Source organism: Chanos chanos, chromosome 5 (assembly GCF_902362185.1).
Source record: "Chanos chanos chromosome 5, fChaCha1.1, whole genome shotgun sequence".
NCBI lineage: Eukaryota > Metazoa > Chordata > Actinopteri > Gonorynchiformes > Chanidae > Chanos > Chanos chanos.
Genome location: NC_044499.1, coordinates 37,552,432 through 37,565,180, shown reverse-complemented (window position 1 = coordinate 37,565,180; position 12,749 = coordinate 37,552,432). Strand labels below are relative to the sequence as shown.

Here is a 12,749-nt window from a genome sequence, read left to right as displayed (position 1 = left end):
TCCCAAATGTGTCCAACTTGAAGTTCAGCTCTTGCTCATATGTGCTCATTGTATTATATAGAAACCATACTTAAAAGAGTTTGTGAATTCTTAAGTGTACTTTATGTAATAAGAAGAGAATAGCAGTGGAAACTACGCTACATGTACAAGTGGCTATTTATTGCCACCAGTTTTTTTTTCTCCCTGTCTCTAGTTCATTGTTTTACTGAATCTACAGAGGAGAGTGCGAAGAGGCAAAAGACTGATGAAAAGAGGAGAGGCATGAGAGAGCAAGAACAAGGCAGTGCTCACACATATGCATGCACACAAAGGGTAACCAATGAGATGGGTATCCCTATCGTTTGATTGGCTGCTAAGCCGTCAGTGAGAGGCGGATCCCTCCCTCAGGGTGTGCTGGTATCACTGCGTGTGCGCCTCTGTTTGTGTCGCTGTAGCACTAGAGAGACAGAAAAAGGGGAGGAGGAGACTGACCGACTGACTCACACACCTACCCTCCTGTTCAGAGGAAAATGGGAATCAGTGTGAAGAACATGGCTCTCAGCTTTCATCCTCCTTTCTCCTGTTGTATCTGATGCAACACAGCCATGCAGAAAAGGTAAGATTTGACTGTTAAGTCAGAGAGAGGAAGATTGGGGAAGGGGGGCAGGGGTTCCTGCACAGTGAAAAGCAAGAGACAGCAGCATCTGTGATGCGCCATGTTTTCCTGGAAAGGGAGGGGAGAGAGTGGGGGAGAAGAGAGGAGAGAGAAGGAGTGGGGAAGAGATGGATGCTTGTCTTCATCCTGCAGGCCTATACTATGTGATTTTCATCATTTCAGGTTTATTGTGAAAATGTTAAAATATTGTAACTCTTTAGGAGCTTGCAAGTGCGTCACAGCGGATGCTAACATTTTGTAGTTAGCAGACACAGCTGTTGCTGAAGCATCACTTGTTTCTGCTCCTGAAAGTAATACAAGGCCTGAGGTTCAATGCATAACAACAGCTCTCATTTTACTAAAGAACACAGTCTTAGTAAAACCTCTGCTTATGTCACACGCAATGCTTAAACATACTAAAAATGTACTCCTACTATCTACTATTACTACTACTACTCCTAGTGATAATAATTCCAATAGTGATAATCATAATCTATATGAGATATTTTTATTTATTAAGGACTATATTCTTTGCATGTCATTATTTCATTGCAGAGAACGTACTGTATCCATATATGTGAGGACATGTAAAATAATGTGTGTATCATCAGTAGGGTTTGCAGCAACAGTAAGGAATTGTTTTTTTTTCTTCTTATATTTCACTCTATTTGTGATCTCAAAACTGATATTTCTGGTGTCTGAAGTGGTTGCACAGTTTAAGTATTGATGTATTTGTGTATGTCACAGTTTTCCGTCTGGTTTGGTATGCGTATCATAGAAAAGCACATTTTCTAATGGCTCTAAAAAAAGTAAATGCACATGTGACATTCTAGCAGCAGCAAATGTCTCTATGTTGTATTTGTTAGTGTTTAAATCTCAATATACGCCACAGATAATCCATTTCCCTTCTTCTGTTTGGTCTGGAGGTGAATGACTGTATCTTTCTAAAGTGCTTGTGTCATGTGCTTTAGTCATGGGAAATGCTAACCTAGTTCCCTTATGTTTGTGTGGTAGAGATTGATAACATCTTTTTCTGTAGTGCCTGAGTAAGGATAAAATGATCTCTTAGCCATGTTCTCTCAGCCCTCGTGCAGTGGTGAGGACCAACAGGGTTCATCTGGAGTTGTCTTAGCCCTTATGCTGCGTTGAAAACTAGCAAGTTGATGTGGAGCACTCGTCTCTCTGTTGAAGAGCATGCGTGTGTACAGCCTGAGGGATTTCTGCTTCACTGGCTCTAAATAAGCTTCCTTGCTTTTGCTGCTCTTTGCCAAAATGACCAGTTTTCCCTCTCTCTGTTTCTCATAGCTGTCACGGGCCCCCTTATATGATCATTTCCGTGTCATTGTTGTCGTTCCACAGAGAAGGGCATCAGCCATTCTGGTTCTGATACTGAAAATCCATTTACAGAAATCATCCTATCCTAATGTTACGTACACTAGCATTTCTGACTCTGTACTCTGCTGTCCTGAGCACAATGTGTGCTGGACATTGAGTAAGAAATAGTGATCAAATCGATTTAAATGAATGACAGTGAAATGCACTTATATGTACAAAAATGCCCTGCCAACAGCGCCTCAAAGGTTGAAGCACTGATTGGATATTACGAGCATCATCTATCACTGGCTTTATAAATACCATCTTAAAATATGACCCTCTTTAGCACAGATAATAGGTAATAGATGTCATAATGCAGATATGATTATAAAACCTGGTTCATTGTTAAAAAAAAATAGCATGTGCTCATTTGTCAGTCTGTACCTGAAGCCAAAGCCAAATTGTTTTATTCAGTTGTAAAACTGACCCCTCCTAAACCATTTCCTTAAAAGCCTGTGTTGATCCCTCTGTCCAGTGGGAGCGCTGCTTAGTGAATCCAAAACTACAAAGAGATATTCTGGAAAGGAAACATTAAAATAAGCTCGGTCTTTGTGTGAGGGGAAGCCTTGTCTATTGCTTGAAAGAAAATTGTCTTGTGTTTGTTCTTTCTTACTGATATTGTTCCCATGAATACTAAGTGCATTTGACTGTGAGATAATTTTGCTGAGCTCAAATTGTCAGAAGGTGTCAGACAATTGATGTGAATTTTTGAGGAGCTCCCTCAGCCAGAGCTCTGAGTGTTTCAGTGCTTTCCCTGTGGAACTATTAGCAGGATATAGAAAATGAACATTCAGAATGGCTTAAGGAAGAGTCTCAGAGAGCACATTTCATGAAATATGAGACAAAGTATCATGTCCTCACTAGTCAACACATTGCTAACTCATGTATATTTTTTCAAATCTACATTTAAGTGTGTGTGAACGCGTGTGTGTAGTAGGTGGGTGGGAGAGCAAAAGCCAGCACTCATTCCCCACGTGTCATCCATATCTAGGTCAAATGAATAAATTATCAATACCTTATTCCAGAGTCTGAGAAGATTCGTCTTTATGTTTCTATATAGAAATTTAATTGACTTCACAGAATGTTTTCATGGTATGCTGATTAGTTATTTATTGGTCAGTTTAGAGACTCGTGTCACTGAACTCAAGTCAATGCTTACAGTTACTTTACCATATTATACAGGTGGTGAATAGGCATGTGGAGGTTACACGTAATGTTGAATGTGCACCATCCATCTCTAAAAGCCTTCCTTTCACTGCATGAACAAAGAATTTTTCTGAATCATCATTGACTGAACATCGTTTTTAAGAGGGAAGTATGTGACATGAATGATGACCAGCTAAAGTCTTAGGGAGAGAGAGAGAGAGAGAGAGAGAATCAGACCGACAGACAGACAGACAGACAGACGGGCAGGCAGACAGTCAGACAGACAGACAGTGCTGCTCTTTGTTGGGAAATCCTGTCCCCAGACACACATACACACACATACATACACATTTCAAACACACACACACCCAGATAGCTTTTTTTCCCTTCTGGTAACAGATTGCAGATTGCAAGTAACATCAACACTAAACATCATTGCTGATTGTTTCAATGTCTGAATATGCTAAATGAACAAGCTTTTTTGGAGAGTAATTTGTAAAATATGTTCATTTTTTTTGACTGAATATATTTTAATACAAATCTCATGGACGGTATTGTGCTTTGGAATGTAACGGTAAATACTTTAAACAGACATAGAAAAATATTAAAAACAGTAAATGGAACACATAATAGAACCTGAAGAAGAAAAGTTAAAAATGAATTAATGTTTCAAATAAATGATTGAATATCAATAAATAATTCAATGAATAGTTATCAAAGTGGCTCAACATATTACTCTCCATGCAGCCCAGTGCTGAGAGATCACAAGTTAAATAACTTCAACAGACCTTTCACAAGTCAGCCAAGTTTAGGATGACCTCCTTAATTGACAAAATGTATAGAGTGCCTTGTTGGTTGGATGGACTGGTAATTGCAGCATGTGGCATGTAGCATTATCAATAACTGCTTGCAAAGGGCGTCTGTTTCTGGTGATGACCACAGGTTCAGTTGCCTGTTCCCTGGTTCACCTTCAGAAAAATCAGGTCCTGACATGTCTTTTTTCTCTTGTATCTTAAAAAAATATTGTGGGTCACATAGTGCTCCTCATCCTAAACAATCTTAGAATTTATTAGAAATAGATTTCTGATGATAAGAGTTTGAGAGATTTGTGGAGCAGAAAGATATGAAGGATTGTTTCTATGCAAAACAAACTGTTATCCACAGAATGAATGGTCAAATGATCAAACCTTCAAAATCCATGAGACTGTGTCACATCACATGTGAGTAAAGAAGCTCTGTACGGAGTAATCTTGTCATCCCAAGACCTCCATGTCACTTCCATTCATATATTTCTCCCTCTCTCACATACACTCTCTCTCTCTCTCTCTCTCTCTCTCTCTCTCTCTCTCTCTCTCCCATCCTTAACCCTCTTTCTCTCACTGTCTTTCTCTCCCTGCCTGAAAATCAACACAGACAAACAGCAGCTGCCCTACTTGTCTGTAAGGAACTATAGCCTATGCTCTTCCCATAATCCTTTGCAGCCTCTTTTGCTGCAGTAAGTCATTGTATTTATGCGGGCCAATGGGAGAGATAGTGCTGGAGAAAATCCAGATTATGACTGGCCAAAACTGAATCTCTATATTTTTGTTCACATATTTTAGTCTCTATTGTCTGCATTTCATATTAACCACATATAAATATCTCATGTATCATCTCATATAAAGGTAGCAATAATGGTTATAATTCAAGAAACTAAATTTCTGTATGTATTATATATGTTTGCATTTATGTATGAATGTATGTATGAGTGTGTGTGTGTGTGTGTGTGTGTGTGTTAAGGAAAAACTAAACTATGAAACATGTACTTGAGGCTGGTAGCTTTAACGTGATTGGTTCATTTTTGAGTGGGCATCCTGCTCCCACCATCTACACCCTGTCATCCTGATGTTTCCATGGTGACACATTTTACGCATTTCAGTCGAGGTATTTGGAGCCATAGCACATATTTTAGTCCTCAATAAATTCTAATGCTTGAGTTAAACTAGCTTAATGTGCGTCCAGATGAAATAATTTCTTTCTTTCTTTTTTCAGTTTACATTTACATTTAACAGTTATGTTATATTACATTTTAATTTGCCAATTTCTAAATTAGAAAGAAAACTCATAACCATTGTCACTTTAAAATCTACATCAAGGACTAAGTAATAATTTCTTGACACAACAAATCACCTGACAATGTGGGCTGCATAACAGAAGCATAGTTTATTACTTTCCGTTTTTATCACTTTATCTCTCTCTTTTTTCAGGTTTTACTTAGAGGTTTTTACATTTGCTCTATGGATGAGATAGTTTAAGACTGAAAATTAAGCCACTGGATGGGTTTGAGTTCAACTAAAATGGAGATCTTGCAAATTGAGCCCTAATTTTAGACTCACTTAAATATATAGCAATGATGTGCTGTGTTAGCTTTTCTATGCACTGAAGTGTTCACCAAATGACTACCATTTGTCTTGTTAATTGTTTTGCATGCATCACAGACCCAGAATGTTCTCTCTCTCTTTCTGTGTTTCTGTTTGTGCTGTTTCTTTGTGTGTGTGTGTGTGTGTGTGTGAGAGAGAGAGAGAGGGGGGGGGGGGTCATGTGGCATATAGCATTATGTATACTTTATTGTCAGAGTCCATGAGCTTGCACTTGGGTTAAGGATTAAGAATCTGATTACGTTTCTCTAATTTTCTCTTCACTCTGTTCTGTGCAGGACCCATTATGAGATGAGGAGCGGTCCTCCCTCTGCTCTGCATCTGCAGCTCACTGTTCCTCTCTATCTCCAGTTCATAATACCCTGATCTCCACACATACACCCTAACTCTCACTGTTCCTCTCTGTCTCCAGTTCATAATACCCTGATCTCCACACACACACCCTAACTCTCACTGTTCCTCTCTGTCTCCAGTTCATAATACCCTGATCTCCACACACACACCCTAACTCTCACTGTCCCTCTCTGTCTCCAGTTCATAATACCCTGATCTCCACACATACACCCTAACTCTCTCTCTCTCTCTCTCTCTCTCTCACTGTCTCTCTGTCTCGCTCTCCCTCTCTCTCTCTCTCTGTCCCTCTCTCTCTCTCTGACACATACACAAACACTCTCACACACACAATCTGTCACACGCACTGTCTAGTCTCAGTGTTGTGGGCTGCAGTTTGGTCCTACCACCACATGGAGGTGCAGCAGGGATCTCCAGACAGCAGCAGTGAAGAATGCACTGTGGTAGAGGCTCTGCCAGGCAAGGGAACTGCACTGATCTGCCCTCAGCACAAAGGAAAAGTAAGAACAAACAGACACCAACCCTCCTGAAAACCGTTCTCAAAAACATTTCTTAAGGAACATTCAAGATTTGCATGAACATGGTCTATTTGACATTCAGCTCAGTCTTTCTAGAGGAGCTATTCAAGTAGAGTATTCATTGATCAGAGAAACCGAGTTATATGGTTAAATGGAAAGTATCACAGTCATACAATGAACTGCTCAAGCTCTGTGTTTGGCTTTGTGACAGTCCTACCTATTCCCTTTCCCCCCTCTTTCACACATTCCCTTTGCTCTTAAGCTGATAAGTTTCAGTTAAGTGAAGGAACAGCTATCATTTCCATTGCTCTCAGAACTGTCTTTTTCCCTTTAGAAACACAGTAGCACTATGTTGTGTGTATATGTACACCACAAGCTTTTTTTTTTTTTTTTTCATTATTTTCTGATGTGATAAGCGGTGCTTGTGCGCTGTTTTCAGGTTGCAGAGTTGTACTGCTCGGTGTGTGAGAAAGCTGTGTGTGATGATTGTGTTGCTGGAGAGCATGCAAATCATCCCAATGTACTACTTACACATGCTGTGGAGGAACAGCGCAAGGCACTGCTCGAAAGAGTGGGAGCAGCCAAGAACAGGTATGTCCAAAGTCTCCTTCATTATGTTGCTGACCCGTCAGAGGCTGACGTAGAGACTGACAGGTGGTTTGATTTGGGTGGCAGGTTGCCTCAAATAGCAGGTGCAGTGCAATGTCTGAGGGACATCTTGCAACAGCTGAGCAGTCAGAGGGTCTCTATAGATGAGGACATTCACTCTTCCTTCAATGAACTCCACAAGACCCTTGATGTGAGGAAGAGTGTTTTGCTAATGGAGCTTGAAGTTACCTATGGACTAAAACAGAAGGTAAATGTGTGTGCGTGCGTGCATGCGTGTGTGTGCGTGTGTGTGTGTGTGTGTGTATGCCAATCATGATACTCACACAAATATGTATGTTGTCTATTTTTGAACCGTGTATGTCCGCCATGCTGTTTCAGGTGCTGCAGGCCCAGCTGGATACTTTGCTCCAGGAAGAACAGAGCATCAGCAGTAGCTGCAGCTTGACAGAGGAGGCTCTAAGTGGGAACAATACAGCTGCTGTCCTCCAGGTCCATCAAGACATGGGGGAAAAATTAAGCCAGCTGGCAAGTCAGGGCCTTCCCCTCCAGCCAGAGGAGAATGACCAGCTGGACCTCGTAATGGAGACAGAGGGACTGCGAAAGTCCATCCACAACCTGGGCACCATTGTCACCACCAACGCTGTGGCCAGTCAGACAGAGGCCTCGGGTGAAGGATTAGAGCAGTGCACCGTGGGGCAGCCGGCCTCTGTCACAATAACAACCAGAGACAAGGCAGGCGGGCTATGCAAGACTGGGAATGCCATCATCTCAGCAGAGGTATTCACGCCAGATGGCAGCGTGGCAGATGGTGAGATCATAGATCATAAGAACGGGACGTATGAGTTCCTTTACACAGTACGGAAAGAGGGGGACTTTAGCCTTGCGCTCAGACTTTATGATCAGCATATCAAAGGCAGCCCCTTCAAACTGCGGGTGACTGGCTCCCCGGATGACTCCCCGTCCACCACCTCTGCGGCCAACGCGGCCTCTACAGGCTCCAGCGAGGGAGGGGCACGAAAACGGAGTTCCAAGTCGCCAGGAAGCAGGACCCGTCAAAAGGGCGTGAGACGCACTGGGAGTTTGTTTAGCACCCCAAAAAAGAAAGTGAACCCCATCGAGGATGACCTCATCTTCAGGATTGGTAAGAGCACATCCAACGTGGCAGTGGTACTTTTTTTTTCTACACTTAGACAATTCATTATTAACCATACAGAATTAACTATTTATTGTGAGAGGCATACTGTGAACGGTAATTTAAGCTTAGAAAGACACAGGCTCTCACTAATGGAAACCAGCAAAACTTCAACACAGTTGTTTTATTTTAGGTAGGACAGTGCGTCAGCAGGATTAGCAGGATGCTAATGCGCTACACACAGGCCTGATTTTGTAAAGCCACATGAGACTCTTTTGAAAAAAATCTGAAACTTTTGAAATTTTTAAACATATTATCTGACAGACTGACCACAGAGAACAGAATGGTGCGCGTGAGACAACCGCAGAAGGCAGTGTGCTCCACTTGAACTCCTGTTGTTTAGTCTTATGACACTGCCCAAATTTTTCTTAAAGGAACAAAGGGAAGAAACAAAGGGGAGTTCACTAATCTGCAAGGAGTGGCAACATCCACAGCAGGAAAGATCCTGATTGCAGATAGTAATAATCAGTGTGTACAGGTAGGCAGAACTGACATTTTTCCATTACAGACATTGTATCTGTCAGTGCATGCTTAACAGTGCATGCACTGACAGATACAACATCCGAATGCTTTAAGACATCTTTCATGAAAATGCAGTGGTGTTTCAGTTTCCTCCAATGTATAAACAGTACATGACCATACATCCATATTGTATATGTATAGTATATAAATAAAAGAGAAGCCAAGGCAACATGGATAGGGCACTCATTTCAAAGCACCTTGCGTTCCAAGAGTCAAAAAGAAGTCCGCTGGCAACTGAGCCTTTTCCTACCACTCTACCTTCCTCTGGAATAGTTTACCTACAGAAATTAGGGAGGCAAACTCTCTACGTACTTTTAAAACCAGACTAAAGATTGATCTATTTTTTCTAACTTATGGATAATATAATTTTGACTTTACTTTGTTATGGACATGTAAAGCCCTTTAAGACTACAAATAGTGATACTGGGCTCTGAATAAACTTGTATTATTAGTAGTAGTATTAGTATTATTATTATTAAAGTACATTTCATAAGAACTAAATCTGCAAGGGTCCATTATCTGATCTAAACTGATCTAAAATGAACTCCAGGGCTCATATTAAATGATATATCTGTCATTGTTCAAGTTGCTAATTGCTCACCTTTGTGATCGAGAAGATCTTCTCAAATGAGGGGGAATTTCTGAGCCGGTTTGGCGTACGAGGGCGTTCCCCTGGGCAACTGCAGCGTCCCACTGGAGTGGCCGTCCATCCGAACGGCGACATCATTATTGCTGACTATGACAACAAGTGGGTCAGCATCTTCTCAAGTGACGGCAAATACAAGGTGAGAGGCTCTACACAATACAAATGTTTATTTTTTGTGACGAAGGCTGCAGTATATTCAATAAAAACATCTTCCCTTAAGGTGTTCAGTGCAGCGTAGAACAGGTCAATTGTGGAAAGGCATGTTTCATGTTCTTTCAAATGCTCAAGTGCTTGGGAAATCAAGAGCAACGCTGCAGACTGACAGTGTAGCTATTTGTGAGTGTATTTTAGAAGGACTATGGCTTTCTTGTTGCACCCCAGCCACCTATCGTTATGCTGTCTTTAAAGCAATGTTGCCATGACAGCCACTGTTAGAAATTTGTCATAGCAGTAATGTGAACAGTGATGTTGTTCCAAGGTGAAACTTCATTCAGATCAGAAACTGGTAACAATGAGAGGTGGATGATCTAGTACAAATGAAAACATGCATCTGGTTTCATGTATGTTAAGCACAAATAAATACAATGATCAAATTGTTCTATCCTGAACAGGCCAAGCTGGGTTCTGGTCGCCTGATGGGTCCAAAAGGTGTGTCAGTGGACCAGAATGGTCATGTTATTGTAGTGGACAACAAAGCCTGCACCGTGCTCATATTCCAACCCAGTGGGAAACTTATTACCAAGTTTGGCAGTCGGGGAAACGGGGACAAGCAGTTTGCAGGTGTGCATAGAGTGAAGTGGCAACGCAGTACTGCAGTGCTACAAGACACAGAATTATATTTATATAATTGATGCAGTAGGTTCACTGTCAAGACTGACATTAGGATTTAAATACAGTTAATGATTTCTTGGTGTTTGAAAGTCACAGATAACTTTATTAAACTGAAGTTGAATCATTACATTTTACTTTCAGGTCCGCATTTTGCTGCAGTCAACAACAACAATGAGATCATCATCACAGACTTTCATAATCATTCTGTTAAGGTTAGGAAAATACATAAATATAATTAAAATTAAAGATTCAAGAACATTGGTTAAGTTGGTTTGCATATGCAAATCCTTTTTTTTCCTCTTTTTTACCAATGAACAAAACCGAGTCTTTCTCGGGCAGCCTTTCAGTATTGCCACTGTCCCATTCACTGCAAATGACATATTTAAAAAATCAAACCTGTAATTTGTGTGATGGCAATAAACATGTAACAATAACATTGATAAACCGGCAATTTAATCATCACCTTTAGCTCATCTCCCTGCTAATATCATGATTTTTTTTCCCCTCAAATATGGTGTTTTCACCACTATCTTAAGTCTCTGATTTCTCAGATTGTTCAGTCTACTTTATATTCTCTTCCCTCTATCTACCCTCAAGGTGTTCAGTGCAGACGGGGAGTTCCTGCTTAAGTTTGGCTCAAATGGTGAAGGAAACGGTCAGTTCAATGCTCCCACTGGGGTCGCCGTGGATGTTAACGGGAATATTGTTGTCGCTGACTGGGGAAACAGTCGGATACAGGTGCCGAACAATGACACTCACAGGAAACAGAAATCAACCATGCCCAACATTTGCACATAACTTTATTTATGAGTGGATGGAAAGGGGTGGGGGGGTCTAGAGTGCCTCAAGGAAATTTCCCCTCCATTAATTCACATTTCTGGGTGCAGTCCATCACTCTGTGTCTTAAGTAGTTTGACTCAATGTATCTAATTTATTAGACCATTAAGTGGATAGAGAACAAGAGTATTTCTCTATTAAAGATAATACTGCAAAATATTATATATTGCAAAATAACAAAATACGACATAGAAAACTATCAATAAGCATTTCATTTGCTCACCCTTTATTTCTGGAAAATAAGCCAAGGGCAAAACTTAATGTTAGAGACCATGAGTCTGACACCTTTACTTCAATTTATAAGGATTTATTCAGATAACTAAAATATTCATAAAACATTCAAGTCATGCACTTGTGTGGGTGTGATGAGCATTTTCAATACTATGAAACCCCAAATCCTGGGCCCATGACCAAAGGAAGAATAGAGAGGAAAATATTTGTAGGCTGAAGCTTGTTAAAGCTTTGACACTGTATCTGGTTTTAAGGCTCACACTTTGCTACACCATTCACTTTTTAAAGAATCCAAAAACACGAAAAGGAATTTGTCCAATACAACCACAATTCTTTTCCCCCCTGATAGCTCCTCTCTCTTTTCAGGTGTTTGATGGCAGCGGTTCTTTTCTCTCCTACATCAACACGTCTGCAGATCCTCTGTATGGTCCGCAGGGTCTTGCCCTGACCTCTGACGGACACGTCGTGGTGGCTGACTCTGGGAACCACTGCTTCAAGGTCTATCGGTATTTACAGTGATCCCGAAACGACACCAAAAGACTGTAGAGGTGAACAAGCTCGGTGGACCCTGGGTCAGGAAAATGCATCAGGCTTTGCACTTATTTTGTAGATTTAGATTCTCCTCCTTCATCAGAGTGGACCTGCCCTCTGCCATGAACAAACCTTACCTGCTTAACAAATAATACAATGAGCTGACACACACACACAGTGACTGGGCTGTGATTTTCCTTGATTCCTGCCCACATTTATGTCTGTTTGTCATCTCTGCCTTTTTCCTCTAGCTTTACCGAATCTGGTTATTTAGTTCATCCAACGCACCTTACATAACGCGCAGTACAGTGAGTGTTAAGGAGTAAATACCTGTGGCTACAGGACAGTGTGGCAATAACTCATGGTCCACAGCTGACATTCAAAAGCAATGCTAACCTGCATATGATCAAATACATAGACAAAATACCGGAGATTGGACTATTCATTCCAGTGTAAAACTGTTAACCTAGGTCTAGACTTGGTGATGTACAATTACAGGATACCTTTTTTTTTTTGCAACGTGTAGTTTAACGAAATTATAGCCCTCTATTTTCCCAATCATTGTTAAAAAAATTGAGAGTATAAATATATCTATATATTTGCGATACTATCTTTACTAAGTAATTACATGTGAAAAACAAAACAAAGCCTAAGTAAAAAAAAAAAAAAAAAACCTCCTCTAACTTCACTCATGTAAAGTGATGCATTAATGATTTTTTTTTCTTTTTTCTTGTCTCACGAAAAGTTAAAAGTAACCACTTGCATTTAGAATGAACAGTTTCTTAACAATTCTGCATTTGTTATTTCACTTTGTTCTGTATATCTGACTTTCCCAGGAGCATGTTTAACATAGTAGTAATTCTAGAATTATCGAGATATTGCCACAGTGTCGTTGTTACATCATGAGAAA

General features: G+C 40.5%; 1 protein-coding gene across 1 annotated transcript; it reads left to right on the top strand.

The window, feature by feature from the left end:
• The first annotated feature begins 6,314 nt into the window (after positions 1-6,314).
• Positions 6,315-11,827, top strand: trim2b (tripartite motif containing 2b). The gene is made up of 10 exons (XM_030775989.1): positions 6,315-6,422; positions 6,880-7,031; positions 7,116-7,296; positions 7,428-8,190; positions 8,616-8,719; positions 9,381-9,548; positions 10,021-10,189; positions 10,382-10,452; positions 10,838-10,978; positions 11,675-11,827. The coding sequence occupies exons 1-10, from the start codon at positions 6,315-6,317 to the stop codon at positions 11,825-11,827; spliced, it is 2,010 nt and encodes a 669-aa protein (XP_030631849.1).
• The last annotated feature ends 922 nt before the right edge of the window (positions 11,828-12,749 follow it).